We start from the raw sequence: 19,963 nt of genomic DNA, 5'->3' as shown, positions 1-19,963 counted from the left end.
AGCAAGTCCGTTTTTTTGAATTTTTTATAAGGGTCCCCCCTTACGACATTTTAGCAAAAAATTTTTTTCGTAAAATATGCATTTTCTTACAGTTTCTTACATTTACGGGTTTAGTCTGGACTCCTAATGACGTTTTGAGACATCTCCTCCAACTATAGCACCAGAATTGTGCTCCTGAAGAAAGTCCGTTTTTTGGAATTTTTTTACCACATTTTAGCTAAATATTTTTTTTCGTAAAATATGCATTTCTTACATTTTCTTACATTTACGGGTTTAATCAGGGCCCCTGATGACGTTTTAAGACATCTCCTACAACTACAGCACCAGAATTGTGCTGCTGAAGCAAGTCCGTTTTTTTGAATTTTTTATAAGGGTCCCCCCTTACGACATTTTAGCAAAAACATTTTTTCGTAAAATATGCATTGTCTTACATTTTCTTACATTTACGGGTTTAGTCGGGACTCCTGATGACGTTTTGAGACATCTCCTACAACTACAGCACCAGAATTGTGCTGCTGAAGCAAGTCCGTTTTTTGGAATTTTTACGATATTTTAGCAAAAAAATTTTGTCTTAAAAAATGCATTTTCTGACATTTACGGGTTTAGTCGGGACTCCTGATGACGTTTTGAGAAATCTCCTACAACTACAGCACCAGAATTGTGCTGCTGAAGCAAGTCCGTTTTTTGGAATTTTTACTTACGACATTTTAGTAAAAAATGTTTTTCTTAAAAAATGCATTTTCTTACATTTTCTTACATTTACGGGTTTAGTCGGGACTCCTGATGACGTTTTGAGACATCTCCTACAACTACAGCACCAGAATTGTGCTGCTGAAGCAAGTCCGTTTTTTGGAATTTTTACTTACGACATTTTAGCAAAAAATGTTTTTCTTAAAAAATGCATTTTCTTACATTTTATTACATTTACGGGTTTAGTCGGGACTCCTGGTGACGTTTTGAGACATCTCCTACAACTACAGCACCAGAATTGTGCTGCTGAAGCAAGTCCGTTTTTCTGAATTTTTTTACGACATTTTAGCAAAATATTTTTTTTCGTAAAATATGCATTTTCTTACATTTTCTTACATTTACAGGTTTAATCAGGACCCCTGATGACGTTTTGAGACATCTCCTACAACTACAGCACCAGAATTGTGCTGCTGAAGCAAGTCCGTTTTTTTGAATTTTTTGTAAGGGTCCCCCCTTCGACATTTTAGCAAAAAAAAAATTTCTTAAAATATGCATTTTCTTACATTTACGGGTTTAATCAGGACCCCTGATGACGTTTTAAGACATTTCCTACAACTACAGCACCAGAATTGTGCTGCTGAAGCAAGTCCGTTTTTTTGAATTTTTTGTAAGGGTCCCCCCCTTACGACATTTTAGCAAAAAATTTTTTTCGTAAAATATGCGTTTTCTTACATTTTCTTACATTTACGGGTTTAGTCGGGACTCCTGATGACGTTTTGAGACATCTCCTACAACTATAGCACCAGAATTGTGCTCCTGAAGAAAGTCAGTTTTTTGGAATTTTTTTACCACATTTTAGCAAAAAAAAATGTTTTTTGTAAAATATGCATTTTCTTACAGTTTCTTACATTTACAGGTTTAGTCTGGACTCCTGATGACGTTTTGAGACATCTCCTACAACTATAGCACCAGAATTGTGCTGCTGAAGCAAGTCTGTTTTTTGGAATTTTTTGTAAGGGTCCCCCCTTACGACATTTTAGCAAAAATTTTTTTTCGTAAAATATGCATTTCTTACATTTTCTTACATTTACGGGTTTAATCAGGGCCCCTGATGACGTTTTAAGACATCTCCTACAACTACAGCACCTGAATTGTGCTGCTGAAGCAAGTCCGTTTTTTTGAATTTTTTGTAACATTTTAGCAAAAAAAAAATTCCGTAAAATATGCATTTTCTTACAGTTTCTTACATTTACAGGTTTAGTCTGGACTCCTGATGACGTTTTGAGACATCTCCTACAACTATAGCACCAGAATTGTGCTGCTGAAGCAAGTCCGTTTTTTTGAATTTTTTATAAGGGTACCCCCTTACGACATTTTAGCAAAAAATTTTTTTCGTAAAATATGCATTTTCTTACATTTTCTTACATTTACGGGTTTAGTCGGGACTCCTGATGACGTTTTGAGACATCTCCTACAACTACAGCACCAGAATTGTGCTGCTTAAGCAAGTCCGTTTTTTTGAATTTTTTTATGACATTTTAGCAAAAAAATGTTTTCGTAAAATATGCATTTTCTTACAGTTTCTTACATTTACGGGTTTAGTCGGGACTCCTGATGACGTTTTGAGACATCTCCTACAACTATAGCACCAGAATTGTGCTCCTGAAGAAAGTCCGTTTTTTGGAATTTTTTTACCACATTTTAGCAAAATATTTTTTTTTCATAAAATATGCATTTCTTACATTTTCTTACATTTACGGGTTTAGTCGGGACCCCTGATGACGTTTTAAGACATCTCCTACAACTACAGCACCAGAATTGTGCTGCTGAAGCAAGTCCGTTTTTTTGAATTTTTTTATGACATTTTAGCAAAATATTTTTTTTCGTAAAATATGCATTTTCTTACATTTTCTTACATTTACGGGTTTAATCAGGACCCCTGATGACGTTTTAAGACATCTCCTACAACTACAGCACCAGAATTGTGCTGCTGAAGCAAGTCCGTTTTTTTGAATTTTTTGGAAGGGTCCCCCCTTACGACATTTTAGCAAAGAAATTTTTTCGTAAAATATGCATTTTCTTACAGTTTCTTACATTTACGGGTTTAGTCGAGACTCCTGATGACGTTTTGAGACATCTCCTACAACTATAGCACCAGAATTGTGCTGCTGAAGCAAGTCCGTTTTTTTGAATTTTTTTACGACATTTTAGCAAAATATTTTTTTTCGTAAAATATGCATTTCTTACATTTTCTTACATTTACGGGTTTAATCAGGGCCCCTGATGACGTTTTGAGACATCTCCTACAACTACAGCACCATAATTGTGCTGCTGAAGCAAGTCCGTTTTTTTGAATTTTTTATAATTCGACATTACGACATTTTAGCAAAAAAAAAATTCCGTAAAATATGCATTTTCTTACAGTTTCTTACATTTACAGGTTTAGTCGGGACTCCTGATGACGTTTTGAGACATCTCCTACAACTATAGCACCAGAATTGTGCTGCTGAAGCAAGTCCGTTTTTTGGAATTTTTTTACCACATTTTAGCAAAATATTTTTTTTCGTAAAATATGCATTTCTTACATTTTCTTACATTTACGGGTTTAGTCGGGACTCCTGATGACGTTTTGAGACATCTCCTACAACTACAGCACCAGAATTGTGCTGCTGAAGCAAGTCCGTTTTTTTGAATTTTTTGTAAGGGTCCCCCCCTTACGACATTTTAGCAAAAAAAAAATTCCGTAAAATATGCATTTTCTTACAGTTTCTTACATTTACAGGTTTAGTCTGGACTCCTGATGACGTTTTGAGACATCTCCTACAACTATAGCACCAGAATTGTGCTGCTGAAGCAAGTCCGTTTTTTTGAATTTTTTTATGACATTTTGGCAAAATATTTTTTTTCGTAAAATATGCATTTTCTTACATTTTCTTACATTTACGGGTTTAATCAGGACCCCTGATGACGTTTTAAGACATCTCCTACAACTACAGCACCAGAATTGTGCTGCTGAAGCAAGTCCGTTTTTTTGAATTTTTTGTAAGGGTCCCCCCTTACGACATTTTAGCAAAAAAATTTTTTCGTAAAATATGCATTTTCTTACAGTTTCTTACATTTACGGGTTTAGTCTGGACTCCTAATGACGTTTTGAGACATCTCCTCCAACTATAGCACCAGAATTGTGCTCCTGAAGAAAGTCCGTTTTTTGGAATTTTTTTACCACATTTTAGCTAAATATTTTTTTTCGTAAAATATGCATTTCTTACATTTTCTTACATTTACGGGTTTAATCAGGGCCCCTGATGACGTTTTAAGACATCTCCTACAACTACAGCACCAGAATTGTGCTGCTGAAGCAAGTCCGTTTTTTTGAATTTTTTATAAGGGTCCCCCCTTACGACATTTTAGCAAAAACATTTTTTCGTAAAATATGCATTGTCTTACATTTTCTTACATTTACGGGTTTAGTCGGGACTCCTGATGACGTTTTGAGACATCTCCTACAACTACAGCACCAGAATTGTGCTGCTGAAGCAAGTCCGTTTTTTGGAATTTTTACGATATTTTAGCAAAAAATTTTTGTCTTAAAAAATGCATTTTCTGACATTTACGGGTTTAGTCGGGACTCCTGATGACGTTTTGAGAAATCTCCTACAACTACAGCACCAGAATTGTGCTGCTGAAGCAAGTCCGTTTTTTGGAATTTTTACTTACGACATTTTAGTAAAAAATGTTTTTCTTAAAAAATGCATTTTCTTACATTTTCTTACATTTACGGGTTTAGTCGGGACTCCTGATGACGTTTTGAGACATCTCCTACAACTACAGCACCAGAATTGTGCTGCTGAAGCAAGTCCGTTTTTTGGAATTTTTACTTACGACATTTTAGCAAAAAATGTTTTTCTTAAAAAATGCATTTTCTTACATTTTATTACATTTACGGGTTTAGTCGGGACTCCTGGTGACGTTTTGAGACATCTCCTACAACTACAGCACCAGAATTGTGCTGCTGAAGCAAGTCCGTTTTTCTGAATTTTTTTACGACATTTTAGCAAAATATTTTTTTTCGTAAAATATGCATTTTCTTACATTTTCTTACATTTACAGGTTTAATCAGGACCCCTGATGACGTTTTGAGACATCTCCTACAACTACAGCACCAGAATTGTGCTGCTGAAGCAAGTCCGTTTTTTTGAATTTTTTGTAAGGGTCCCCCCTTCGACATTTTAGCAAAAAAAAAATTTCTTAAAATATGCATTTTCTTACATTTACGGGTTTAATCAGGACCCCTGATGACGTTTTAAGACATTTCCTACAACTACAGCACCAGAATTGTGCTGCTGAAGCAAGTCCGTTTTTTTGAATTTTTTGTAAGGGTCCCCCCCTTACGACATTTTAGCAAAAATTTTTTTTCGTAAAATATGCGTTTTCTTACATTTTCTTACATTTACGGGTTTAGTCGGGACTCCTGATGACGTTTTGAGACATCTCCTACAACTACAGCACCAGAATTGTGCTGCTGAAGCAAGTCCGTTTTTTTGAATTTTTTTACGACATTTTAGCAAAATTTTTTTTTTTCGTAAAATATGCATTTTCTTACATTTACGGGTTTAATCAGGACCCCTGATGACGTTTTAAGACATCTCCTACAACTACAGCACCAGAATTGTGCTGCTGAAGCAAGTCCGTTTTTTTGAATTTTTTTATAAGGGTCCCCCTTACGACATTTTAGCAAAAAATTTTTTTCGTAAAATACGCATTTTCTTACATTTTCTTACATTTACGGGTTTAGTCGGGACTCCTGATGACGTTTTGAGACATCTCCTACAACTACAGCACCAGAATTGTGCTGCTGAAGCAAGTCCGTTTTTTTGAATTTTTTTACGACATTTTAGCAAAAAATTTTTTTCGTAAAATATGCATTTTCTTACATTTTCTTACATTTACGGGTTTAGTCGGGACTCCTGATGACGTTTTGAGACATCTCCTACAACTACAGCACCAGTATTGTGCTGCTGAAGCAAGTCCGTTTTTTGGAATTTTTACGATATTTTAGCAAAAAATGTTTGTCTTAAAAAATGCATTTTCTGACATTTACGGGTTTAGTCGGGACTCCTGATGACGTTTTGAGACATCTCCTACAACTACAGCACCAGAATTGTGCTGCTGAAGCAAGTCCGTTTTTTGGAATTTTTACTTACGACATTTTAGCAAAAAATGTTTTTCTTAAAAAATGCATTTTCTTACATTTTCTTACATTTACGGGTTTAGTCGGGACTCCTGATGACGTTTTGAGACATCTCCTACAACTACAGCACCAGAATTGTGCTGCTGAAACAATTCCGTTTTTTGAATTTTTTTTTGTAAAAAAAAAGTTTTCCCAAAAAAAGCATTTTATGCCATTTTTAGGTTTTGTAGGGACTCCTGATGACGTTTTAAGACATCTCCTACAACTACAGCACCAGAATTGTGCTGCTGAAGCAAGTCCGTTTTTTTGAATTTTTACGACAGGGTCCCCCCTTACGACATTTTAGCAAAAAATATTTTTCGTAAAATATGCATTTTCTTACATTTTCTTACATTTACGGGTTTAGTCGGGACTCCTGATGACGTTTTGAGACATCTCCTACAACTACAGAACCAGAATTGTGCTGCTGAAGCAAGTCCGTTTTTTGGAATTTTTACTTACGACATTTTAGCAAAAAATGTTTTTCTTAAAAAATGCATTTTCTTACATTTTCTTACATTTACGGGTTTAGTCGGGACTCCTGATGACGTTTTAAGACATCTCCTACAACTACAGCACCAGAATTGTGCTGCTGAAGCAAGTCCGTTTTTTGGAATTTTTACGACAGGGTCCCCCCTTACGACATTTTAGCAAAAAATGTTTTCGTAAAATATGCATTTTCTTACAGTTTCTTACATTTACTGGTTTAGTCGGGACTCCTGATGACGTTTTGAGACATCTCCTACAACTACAGCACCAGAATTGTGCTGCTGAAGCAAGTCCGTTTTTTTGAATTTTTTTACGACATTTTAGCAAAATTTTTTTTTTCGTAAAATTTGCATTTTCTTACATTTTCTTACATTTACGGGTTTAGTCGGGACTGCTGATGACGTTTTAAGACATCTCCTACAACTACAGCACCAGAATTGTGCTGCTGAAGCAAGTCCGTTTTTTTGAATTTTTTTACGACATTTTAGCAAAATAATTTTTTTCGTAAAATTTGCATTTTCTTACATTTTCTTACATTTACGGGTTTAGTCGGGACTCCTGATGACGTTTTAAGACATCTCCTACAACTACAGCACCAGAATTGTGCTGCTGAAGCAAGTCCGTTTTTTTGAATTTTTTATAAGGGTCCCCCCTTACGACATTTTAGCAAAAAAAATGTTTCCTAAAATATGCATTTTCTTGCATTTTCTTACATTTACGGGTTTAATCAGGACCCCTGATGACGTTTTAAGACATCTCCTACAACTACAGCACCAGAATTGTGCTGCTGAAGCAAGTCCGTTTTTTTGAATTTTTTTACGACATTTTAGCAAAATATTTTTTTTCGTAAAATTTGCATTTGCTTACATTTTCTTACATTTACGGGTTTAGTCGGGACTCCTGATGACGTTTTAAGACATCTCCTACAACTACAGCACCAGAATTGTGCTGCTGAAGAAAGTCCGTTTTTTTTAATTTCCCCCCTTACGACATTTTAGCAAAAAAAATGTTTCCTAAAATATGCATTTTCTTGCATTTTCTTACATTTACGGGTTTAATCAGGACCCCTGATGATGTTTTAAGACATCTCCTACAACTACAGAACCAGAATTGTGCTGCTGAAGCAAGTCCGTTTTTTTGAATTTTTTGTAAGGGTCCCCCCTTACGACATTTTAGCAAAAAATTTTTTCCGTAAAATATGCATTTTCTTACATTTACGGGTTTAGTCGGGACTCCTGATGACGTTTTGAGACATCTCCTACAACTACAGCACCAGAATTGTGCTGCTGAAGCAAGTCCGTTTTTTTGAAAGTTTTTACGACATTTTAGCAAAATATTTTTTTTCGTAAAATATGCATTTTCTTACATTTACGGCTTTAATCAGGACCCCTGATGACGTTTTAAGACATCTCCTACAACTACAGCACCTGAATTGTGCTGCTGAAGCAAGTCCGTTTTTTTGAATTTTTTGTAAGGGTCCCCCCTTACGACATTTTAGCAAAAAAAAAATTCCGTAAAATATGCATTTTCTTACATTTTCTTACATTTACGGGTTTAATCAGGACCCCTGATGACGTTTTAAGACATCTCCTACAACTACAGAACCAGAATTGTGCTGCTGAAGCAAGTCCGTTTTTTTGAATTTTTTGTAAGGGTCCCCCCTTACGACATTTTAGCAAAAAATTTTTTTTCGAAAAATATGCATTTTCTTACATTTTATTACATTTACGGGTTTAGTCGGGACTCCTGATGATGTTTTAAGACATCTCCTACGACTACAGCACCAGAATTGTGCTGCTGAAGCAAGTCCGTTTTTTTGAATTTTTTGTAAGGGTCCCCCCTTACGACATTTTAGCAAAAAAATGTTTTCCTAAAATATGCATTTTCTTGCATTTACGGGTTCAATCAGGGCCCCTGATGACGTTTTAAGACATTTCCTACAACTATAGCACCACAATTGTGCTCCTGAAGAAAGTCGTTTTTTTTTAATTATTTTACGACATTTAAGCAAAATATTTTTTTTCCTAAAATATGCATTTCTTACATTTTCTTACATTTACATGGATGGCAAGATGGCGGCGCATGGGTATGCTGCGGCTATGCTAACGCTCTTGGGAGTGTAGAGCGATTTGGCAAAAAACACCCGTCATTTCTGTCAATTTCATGGCTGGCTCAAAGCGTGAACACTCTGTGATCACATACGACCGACAGACAATTCTGGATGTGGATGGATCGGGTCGTTATAGACTGAAAGATGCATGTACGGTGGACCTCCTCGCTAGCATGGGAATACTTCGTGGGCTACATCGAGCGGCCTTTGTAGTAGCGGAGTCAAGTGCTAGCGGTGACCGCCAATGGAGACGACGTAAGCGGTGCGAGCGGAAGCAGAAGCGGGGATGCCGAGCTGGGCTAACAACAAAGAGAAAAGCTAACCAAAGAAGCGTGGAGTCTCCGGGTAAGAAGCCATTTAAACTAGAACTAGCCGGCGTCAGGCTGGATAATTAATCCCTGCACACATAGCAATTCTCTTAGAATAAAACACAACTCACATAATGTTTTTTCTTTTGTGACCGTGTCAGAGGCAGACATACATTGTACTGAGGTAGCTAACTATGATGCGTTCAGTTTATCGCAACATCAAGCAAACAATCTGAATATCCCCGTCGTATCAATTCCTAGATATGGTCGAAACTATTTAAAGTGCAATACGCATAATAAACGCAACATTATTAATATTGCTACTTCGGATAATTTCAACAAACAATCCTCAAAACAGCCCACTACCTATAATATGGGCTTTTTAAACATAAGATCATTATCTTCCAAAACGTTATTAGTTAATGAAGTCATTAGAGACAACAAACTTCACGTCGTTGGTCTCGCCGAGACCTGGCTCAAACCAGACGATTTTTTTGCGCTAAATGAGGCATCTCCTCCTAACTATACCAATACACATGTTGCCCGACCTCTTAAAAGGGGAGGGGGTGTCGCACTAATATACAATGAAAACTATAATCTTACACCTAACCTAAATAATAAATATAACTCGTTTGAGGTGCTCACTTTGAGGTTTGTCACACCGCTGCCTCTCCACCTGGCTGTTATCTACCGCCCCCCTGGGCCCTATTCGGACTTCATCAGTGAATTCTCAGAGTTTGTTGCTGATCTAGTGACGCACGCCGACAATATAATCATAATGGGGGACTTTAATATCCATATGAATACCCCATCGGACCCTCCATGCGTGGCGCTCCAGACTATAATTGATAGCTGTGGTCTTACACAAATAATAAATGAACCCACGCATCGCAACGGTAATACGATAGATCTAGTGCTTGTCAGGGGTGTCACCACCTCTAAAGTTACGATACTCCCGTACACTAAAGTAATGTCCGATCATTACCTTGTAAAATTCTAAGTTCTGACTCATTGTCAACAAACTAATAATAATAATAATAACTACTATAGCAGCCGCAACATTAATGCTACCACGACGACGACTCTTACTGACCTACTGCCTTCGGTAATGGCACCATTCCCAAATTATGTGGGCTCTATTGATAACCTCACTAACAACTTTAATGACGCCCTGCGTGACACCATTGATATTGTAGCACCGCTAAAGCTAAAAAGGGCCCCTAAAAGGCGTACTCCATGGTTTACAGAAGAAACTAAAGCCCAGAAATTATCATGTAGAAAGCTGGAACGCAAATGGCGTGCGACTAAACTTGAGGTTTTCCATCAAGCATGGTGTGATAGTTTAATAACTTATAAACGCATGCTTACCTCAGCTAAAGCTAAATATTACTCAAATCTCATCCACCTCAACAAAAATGATCCTAAATTTCTGTTTAGTACAGTGCATCGGTTGGGGACATCTCTGCGCTGCTGACCCGTCTCCGCTCGGGACGGTTTCCTGCTGGCCCCACTATGGACTGGACTCTCGCTGATGTGCTGGATCCACTGTGGACTGGACTTTCACAATATTATGTCAGACCCACTCGACATCCATTGCTTTCGGTCTCCCCTAGAGGGGGGGGGGGGGGGTTACCCACATATGCGGTCCTCTCCAAGGTTTCTCATAGTCATTCACCGACGTCCCACTGGGGTGAGTTTTTCCTTGCCCGTATGTGGGCTCTGTACCGAGGATGTCGTTGTGGCTTGTGCAGCCCTTTGAGACACTTGTGATTTAGGGCTATATAAATAAACATTGATTGATTGATTGATTGATTGGTAGTGATACGGTGACTTGAGAATGGATATTAGAGCATCTGGTATGGATCTGCCCACGATCATGTTGAGATGATGTGAGTACTCACTAGAGATGTCCGATAATATCGGACTGCCGATATTATCGGCCGATAAATGCTTTAAAATGTAATATCGGAAATTATCGGTTTCAAAATTATCTGTATTGCTTTCAAAAAGTAAGATGTATGACTTTTTAAAACGCCGCTGTGTACACGGACGTAGGGAGAAGTACAGAGCGCCAATAAACCTTAAAGGCACTGCCTTTGCGTGCCGGCCCAGTCACATAATATCTACGGCTTTTCACACACACAAGTGAATGCAAGGCATACTTGGTCAACAGCCATACAGGTCACACTGAGGACGGCCGTATAAACAACTTTAACACTGTTACAAATGCGCCACACTGTGAACCCACACCAAACACGAATGACAAACACATTTCGGGAGAACATCCGCACCGTAACACAACATGAACACAACAGAACAAATACCCAGAACCCCTTGCAGCACTAACTCTTCCGGGACGCTACAATATACACCCCCCACTACCCCCCTACCCTTTCACTTCAACCCCGCCCACCTCAACCTCCTCATGCTCTCTCAGGGAGAGCATGTCCCAAATTCCAAGCTGCAGGCATGTGATTTGACCACAATGAAAAAGACTGAAAAAATTTCCGGGGGTCTGGGGGACGAAGGCCCCCAGCCAGGTCCTGGTTTTTCACCAATTTAACATGCTAAAATTAACAAAGACAGCACCATTTGAAGAAAATATTTGAGTTTTTAAAGACATGAAAACATCATTAATAGAACATACATAACCCAATGATCCTAATGAATCACTGTATATCACATATGTCAGAGTCAAGGCCCGCGGGCCATATCCGGCCCGCGAGAAGGTTTTTTACGGCCCTTGGGATGATCTTGATTTATTATTAGAACCGGCCCGCAGACCGCAGATCTTTTACACGCACCAAGCGGATGCCGGTCCAAGGTTCCGAAAGGGGGCGAGCGGCCCGCCGGGACGCGCCTGCCGGCCGAAGGGCTGCAGCCCGGCCGTCAGTCGCGGAGCCCGCCGTGCCACGCGCGCCAAGGGGGCGGGCCGAAACCCGGCCCCGAGGCCCTGAGACTTCTGCTTTGTTTCCCCAAACCGCGCGTCACCGCCGGGCCCGCACCACCGTCGGGCTGCAGCCCGAGCGTCGGTGGCGGAACCCGTCATGTGCCGCGCGCGCCAAGCGGAGCGGGGGGGTCAAGCGGGCCGAAACCCGCAGGCCACCCCCTCACCACGAGGCCCTGAGACTTCTGCGTTTGACCCCTACGCGCGGCCCGTCGGGACGCGCCCGCCGTCAAGCCACGAGGGCCAGCCGTCGGGTCGCGGAGCCCGCCGTGCCACGCGCGCCAAGGGGCGGGCCGAAACCAGCGGGGGGTTTCGGGCACCCAACTCGCCTCCCTCCCACGGAGGGAGGAGGGGGGTTTAATGTGAACATTACTGTGCAATCACATATTTAGAGTTTTTACTCAATTGAAGTTTAAAAGTTAAAGTTTAATATTTGTTTTCACTGCATGTTACTTCTCCTTAAACAAAGTGTTGTTTTTGATTTATAGATTTTTGCACTTTATTTTATTGTATTTCAATTTAATTATATTTTAAAAATATTTCAGTTGAGTGGATGATAGAAAATTGCTATTATTGTTTTTTTCTTTGAAGTAAATTTAGCCCACTTTTGCTAAAATAGAAAATATAGGCTACTGATGGTGCCTTGAATACCGGTTTCTTTCATTTAATGTTCATGTTATGGGGATTTTTATATAAAGGAAATTTGTCTTTTGTGTCTGTTGAAAATTAAAGATTACTGACAGAGCCATAAGAAAATATTGCTTTATTTATCTGATCATATTGGAATATATTTGTTAGGTTTTCAGTAGGTTCAATTAGGTTCACTAGACTATATGCGTCATTTAAAAATTTTTCAATGAACATTCGAACAGTCCGGCCCTCGGCTTGTAGCTAAATTTTTTATTTGGCCCTCCGTCCATTTGACTTTGACACCCCTGCTGTATATGGTTCAGTCCCAACAGTATTTAGTCACTAATATTTACATCTTGTGTTCATTTCACATCCACAGGTGTCACATTGATCAGTGTTATTATCTACACTTTATTTACAGTATTACCACATTACTTCAGTTCATGGAATGTAAACATTTCATTCTTTTCGCCAAAATAGGATATACATTTACGAAAATAATTAAACATGTTTAGTATTGTTTACTCATATTTGAAAATAGGAAATAATAATAATGTGAGGACACTGACATATTGCATGAAACAAGTGTGAAAATATTGACCTTCAAGATTGTTACACCACTGACAATAGTTTCAACAGACTACATAAGAACTTAATATTACAAAATAGTATTATATTCAAATTTATTTCAAATAAATTGTTAACTGGAATCAATAATGCGACTCTTTGAATTTCTGTAATTTCATAATATATTTTCACGTGGCTTTTTATTTTTAGAAAAACCCATTTATATTTCGCTAAGCAATAATTGGTTAATATTTAAAACAAACATGCGTATTTCGCAAGCAAATATTTTTTAGCTTACCTCATTATTAACAACCCTGTCTGCAACTGAAGTGGGTGGATCTTTCCTCTCCATGTAAACAAAGGACGAAGTCCGTAAGGTTTGCTCACTTTCGGTTGACATCCAAAAGTACCAGCTAGTGAAAAGTTAGTTTTCCTTGCTTCAAGTGGTTTCATATGTTTTTGCCGTTTCGCATGTACTTCCAAAGTCTTGAAACCTCGTGATCCATAGTCAATATTATCATGACACCACGTGCACAAAACCTTTCCGGGACGATCGATTTTCCGAATAAAATCACCGAACAAAGTCGTAACTTCCTTCTTCCCAACAGTATCAGTGATTTCCCTTTCCATCCAGTCCCATCCAAACTTATTTTTGACATGCTTATCAATTTCTTTTACTCGTAAAGCGTCCTTTCTCTCGAGAACCGACATTGTTTACATATGGAAAATGGCCGTAATAACCATTATGAATGATGACGTTCATAACAGATGTCCTGATTGGTCACAAGGAACATATCGACCAATCAACTACGGCGTGATTTAGGGTAAAAAAAAAAACGGAAAAACGGGAGATTTTTTTTTTTTTTCCCCGAGATTAAAAAAGACGGAATTCCGACTTTAGACGGAAAAATCACATGCCTGAAGCTTCTGTTTTGAGGCATGTTAACAAAAATAATGCACTTTGTGACTTCAATAATAAATATGGCAGTGCCATGTCGGCATTTTTTTTCCATAACTTGAGTTGATTTATTTTGGAAAACTTTGTTACATTGTTTAATGCATCCAGCGGGGCATCACAACAAAATTAGGCATAATAATGTGTTAATTCCACTACTGTATATATCGGTATCAGTTGATATCGGAATCGGTAATTAAGAGTTGGACAAAATCGGAATATCGGATATCGGCAAAAAAGTACTCACTCGTTCTCCAGGAGGGTCATGCACACCACCTCCTTCACCCCGGGGTTGTTGGCCTTGTCGCAGGAACACTTCTGCAGGCTCCACGTGGCCACGCGCACCACGCACTTCCTGTGCCGCAGCAGGGCCGCCGTCTGCGCGCTCGCTCGCACGGGAACGACCTGGGCGGGTCCGCCGGGCGGGAGGCCCGCAGTGTCGCTCTTCAGGCTGGGGGAAGTGGGGCCAGGGTGCAACCGGGTCGTGTGCGGGGGTCTTCCGTTGGTGTCGGTGAAGGAGGGCACCAGCGACACCTGCAGAGGGTGGCTGATGTGCTTCACCCTCAGCAGGTCCTCCGTGCTTCTGAAGGGGCGATCCCGGACTATACTGCGTGCTATTTCCTCTGTGATACCAGGAACGCTCATGAGCTGAGCAGGTGTGGCCGTGTTCACGTCCAGCCCGCCGCTCGTTTGCTGACCCCGGTTTTTCCGCGGGGAAGACGGCGAGTGCCGAGACCAACTCCCTCTGTCCCAAACGCAGATTTCGACTTTGACGGCCTCCAGCTTGGCGGCGCCGACTCCGCTCACCAGTGCCAGGTCCTCCACCTTTTTAAAGCCGCCGATGCAGTCCCGGTACTGCACGATGCTGCGGGCCACGGTGCGGTCCACGCCGGGGAGAGTCATGAGCTCCTCCTCGCTGGCGGCGTTGATGTTGAGACGCTCCTGCCTCACCAGGACGCTTCCGAAGTTGCACGCCGCGCTCAGCTTGCGTCTTTTGCCGCTGACGACGCCGGGGTCTCTGGGGATGGAGCGGTGGCAACCCAGGCTGCCGCCCATGACTCGGGCCGGTCTCGGGCCAAGGACAACGGACTGACGGAAAAAACAACACAGCATAAATATGCGTCACGAAATACCAACACTGATATCATTTTATAAATAATAGTATCAATATCAATACCAACACCATTATCATTACATCAATATTAGTATCAATACCATTATCATGATATTATTATTAGTATCAACATCAATACAAATATCATTATTACCATATTAGTATCAATATTAATATTATCATAATCATATTAATATTAGTATCAATACCATTATCATCATATTAATATTAGTATCAATACCATTATCATGATATTTATATTAGTATCAATACTATTATCATTATATTAATATAAGTATCAATATCAATACCATTATCATGATATCATTATTAGTATCAACATCAATACAAATATCATTATAACCATATTAGTATTAAAATGCACAATTTTTAGGTGTAAAAATATAAAATTAGCTAAAAAGCTAGCGTAAAATTTTAGCATGCTAATATGCGAGAAGCTGGCATACTTTCAAAATGGCGCCAACCATTAAAATTCATTATTTTTAGTTTTAAGCATAAAAAATTTGCAAATAAAGCGTTAACATGCTAACGTTAGCATGATAAATGTGGCAGCCCTAATAAGAAATAACAAATAAATGGGAAATTTTGATAGGCCTGCTACGTCCCCAAATGGCGCCAAGTACCCAAATTAATGATTTTTAGGTTTTCACATAAGAAAATGCAAAAAAAACAAGCATACAACGTTAGCATTCTAACATTAGCATGTGAGCATAGTTTAAATTAGTGTACTTGTAAGGTGGCGCCAAGTAATAAAATGCACTATTTTTAGGGTGTAAACATACAAAATTAGCTAAAAAGCTAGTGTAAAATTTTAGCATGCTAACATTATCAAGCTAATATGGCATACTTTCAAAATGGCGCCAAGCATTAAAATTAATTATTTTTAGGTTTAAACATAAAAAATTTGCAAATAAAGCTAACGTTAGCATGATAAATATGGCAGCCCTAATAAGAAATAAGAAATAAATGGGAAATTTTGATAGGCCTGCTACGTCCCTTAATGGCGCTAAGTACCCAAATAAATGAATTTTAGGTTTTCACATAAAAAATTTTTTTAAAAAAAACAAGGTAACAACGTTAGCATTCTAACATTAGCATGTGAGCATAGTTTAAATTAGTGTACTTGTAAGGTGGCGCCAAGTAATAAAATGCACTATTTTTAGGGTGTAAACATACAAAATTAGCTAAAAAGCTAGTGTAAAATTTTAGCATGCTAACATTATCGTGCTAATATACGAGATGCTGGCATACTTTCAAAATTCCGCCAAGCATTAAAATGAATTATTTTTAGGTTTAAACATAAAAAATTAACAAATAAAGCTAACGTTAGCATGATAAATATGGCAGCCCTAATAAGAAATAAATGGGAAATTTTGATAGGCCTGCTACGTCCCTTAATGGCGCTAAGTACCCAAATAAATTAATTTTAGGTTTTCACATAAAAAAATTAAAAAAACAAAACAAGATAACAACGTTAGCATTCTAACATTAGCATGTGAGCATAGTTTAAATTAGTGTACTTGTAAGGTGGCGCCAAGTAATAAAATGCACTATTTTTAGGGTGTAAACATACAAAATTAGCTAAAAAGCTAGCGTAAAATTTTAGCATGCTAACATTATCGTGCTAATATGCGAGATGCTGGCATACTTTCAAAATGCCGCCAAGCATTAAAATGAATTATTTTTAGGTTTAAACATAAAAAATTTGCAAATAAAGCGTTAACATGCTAACGTTAGCATTATAAATGTGGCAGCCCTAATAAAAATAATAAATAAATGGGAAATTTTGATAAGCCTGCTACGTCCCTAAATGGTGCCAAGTATCCAAATTAATGATTTTTAGGTTTTCACATAAAAAAAATGCAAAAAAAACAAGCATACAACGTTAGCATTCTAACATTAGCATGTGAGCATAGTTTAAATTAGTGCACTTGTAAGGTGGCGCCAAGTAATAAAATGCACTATTTTTATGGTGTAAACATACAATATTAGCTAAAAAGCTAGTGTAAAATTTTAGAATGCTAACATTATCGTGCTAATATGCGAGATGCTGGCATACTTTCATAATGGCGCCATGCATTAAAATTAATTATTTTTAGGTTTAAACATAAAAAATTTGCAAATAAAGCGTTAACAGGCTAACGTTAGCATGATATATGTGGCAGCCCTGATAAAAATAATAAATAAACGGGAAATTTCGATAGGCCTGCTGCGTCCCTAAATGGTTCCAAGTATCCAAATGAATGATTTTTAGGTTTTCACATAAAAAAATGAAAAAAAACAAGCATACAACGTTAGCATTCTAACATTAGCATGTGAGCATAGTTTTAATTAGTGTACTTGTAAGGTGGTGCCAAGTAATAAAATGCACTATTTTTAGGTGTAAACATACAAAATTAGCTAAAAAGCTAGCGTAAAATTTTAGCATGCTAACATTATCAAGCTAATATGCGAGATGCTGGCTTACTTTCAAAATGGCACCAAGCATTAAATTTCATTATTTTTAGGTTTAAACATAAAAAATTAGCAAATAAAGCGTTAACATGCTAACATTAGCATGATAAATGTGGCAGCCCTAATAAAAATAATAAATAAACAATAAAAAATTCCTGTGGAAATTTTGATAGGCCTGCTATGTCCTTAGATGGCACCAAGTATCCAAATTAATGATTTTTAGGTTTTCACATAAAAAAATGCAAAAAAACAAGCATACAATTTTAGCATTCTAACATTAGCATGAGAGCATAGTTTAAATTAGTGTACTTGTAAGGTGGCGCCAAGTAATAAGATGCACTATTTTTAGGGTGTAAACATACAAAATTAGCTAAAAAGCTAGTGTAAAATTTTAGCATGCTAACATTATCATGCTAATATGCGAGATGCTGGCATACTTTCAAAATGGCGGCAAGCATTAAAATTCATTATTTTTAGGTTTAAAATTTAAAAAATTGCAAATAAAGACTTAACATGCTAACATTAGCATGATAAATGTGGCAGCCCTAATAAAAATAATAAATAAATGGGAAATTTTGATAGGCCTGCTACGTCCCTAAATGGCGGCAAGTACCCAAATGAATGATTTTTAGGTTTTCACATAAAAAATTGCAAAAAAACAAGCATAAAACGTTAGCATTCTAACGTTAGCATTCTAACGTTAGCATTCTAACGTTAGCATGTGAGCATAGGTTAAATTAGTGTACTTCTAAGGTGGCGCCAAGTATTAAAAAGCACTATTTTTAGGTGTAAATACACAAAATTAGCTAAAAAAAAAAAGCTAGCATAAAACGTTAGCATGCTAACATTATCGTGCTAACATGAGCGAAACTGGCATTCTTTTCAAAATTCACGATTTTTATGTTTAAACTTGCAAGATTATCAAATAAAGCGTTAACGCGCTAACGTTAGCGTGATCATACGAGAGAATCTAGAAAAAAAATGCTAGCATGGTAACATTCTCACAACGTTAGCATCTATTCACTACACGTGCCCGTAATTAATACAAATGACCAATTATCTACCACTCAAAAATAATCCGCCGACAAACTAACTACTCGTTTCTTATCATATCTCGGACGTTTCTTGATAGTTTTATCAAAATCCGAAGTGGCTGAGGAGAGGCTAGTCTGGGCTTCTCTGCTTAGGCTGCTGCCCCCGCGACCCGACCTCGGATGGAACTTCTTGAGCTATGTTTCTTGCTAACTAACTAACTAACTAAGAGGCAAACCCCAGCAATGAATAAGTGATACCAACAGATGTCGATACACCCCAGCAATGAATAAGTGATACCAACAGGTATCGATACCGGTTGATATTGGTGATCATCAAATTGCAAACATAATCATACCAATTAGTTGTCTGTCAGGGTCACAGTGCGGCGTTAAAAGGATTAAAATCTGGATTTAAAAAATCTCCTTAATAAACTCAAAATATATCTTGATCCTACCAAGCAGCAGACAGCTCGGGTCCCAGTGCGTCTTATATATGGATTCAAAACAGGATACAAATGTCATAAATTCTTCTTTGCAGGTGATGAGGGTATTTGAGCTGTTAAAATTATTAAAAGCCGGATAGAGATCTCCTTAATAAATTCTCCTTTGCCGGAGATAAGAGTCCAAGTGTGGCGTTTTAAAGAAAATAAGCAGGATAAACAAACTTTGATCCTGACATGTTAGCTTAATGTCACGCTGCTACCTTTGCTCTCACACGCTACCGGAAAACACCACGATTGCTTTTCAAAATAAAACACAACAGAACAAACGAACCGTTCCCAAGATAAGTTTTGTATTATTATGTCAATCACAGAGAGGTTACGTTAGAAGATGAATGTGGATCTGTCGTTTGCACATTGTATCTACAAGGCCGATAGTACATTTTAAAATCCAGTACGGTCTTATTTTGAAAACACATAGTTTTGCTGTGTGTGGTTGCAATGTACGCGCTTCGTGTCACAGCGGTATGTCAACAACAGAGTGAATTATTAGCTGTGTATTCGATCATCTTCATTTAATCGCATTTGTTGAGAAATACATTTTAGTGTGTTTATTTACTCAACACTTGAAGGCATGTAGTATCTGTGCAGGTAGTTTGTATGTAGCAGTGGTGTCCAAAGTCTGGCACAGGGGTCAATTTTTGTCTTTTATTGGCCCTCAAAATGTTCTGAAAACTAATCATATTCCTTAATAATCAGATGTACTAGATATAACACTAAACAATATTTGATTTGTAACATATAACACAAAAGATAAGATAATATTGATATATGAAGAAATGTAATCCTTCCTTCTAGCTCATTTGTATTAGATATGTTTTGGTGTACATTTTGCATAAATGTAGCTCCTCAGTCATATTTATAACCCCTTTGTTGAGTCTGTCTGCCATATATGAATAATGTGCTGACGTGAC

The 19,963-nt window shown here is 37.9% G+C and overlaps 1 protein-coding gene across 3 annotated transcripts in view; it reads right to left on the bottom strand.

The window, feature by feature from the left end:
- Positions 1-19,261, bottom strand: part of LOC133635928 (endonuclease/exonuclease/phosphatase family domain-containing protein 1-like) — a 40,856-nt gene extending 21,595 nt beyond the window's left edge. For 2 of the 3 annotated variants that reach the window (XM_062029396.1, XM_062029398.1), the window contains exons 1-2: positions 19,005-19,261; positions 14,174-15,015 (exon numbers count right to left, since the gene is read on the bottom strand). In XM_062029396.1, the coding sequence (XP_061885380.1) occupies positions 14,174-14,982 (809 nt within the window). In that variant the 5' untranslated portion in view covers positions 14,983-15,015; positions 19,005-19,261. Of the gene's footprint in view, positions 1-14,173; positions 15,016-18,905 lie in introns of all 3 variants that reach the window. The other variant, XM_062029397.1, reaches the window with a different exon arrangement.
- Positions 19,262-19,963: the final 702 nt, after the last annotated feature.

This window comes from Entelurus aequoreus, linkage group LG20, assembly GCF_033978785.1.
Source record: "Entelurus aequoreus isolate RoL-2023_Sb linkage group LG20, RoL_Eaeq_v1.1, whole genome shotgun sequence".
NCBI classification, from domain to species: Eukaryota; Metazoa; Chordata; class Actinopteri; order Syngnathiformes; family Syngnathidae; genus Entelurus; species Entelurus aequoreus.
This window is presented reverse-complemented; position numbering and strand designations above follow the sequence as displayed.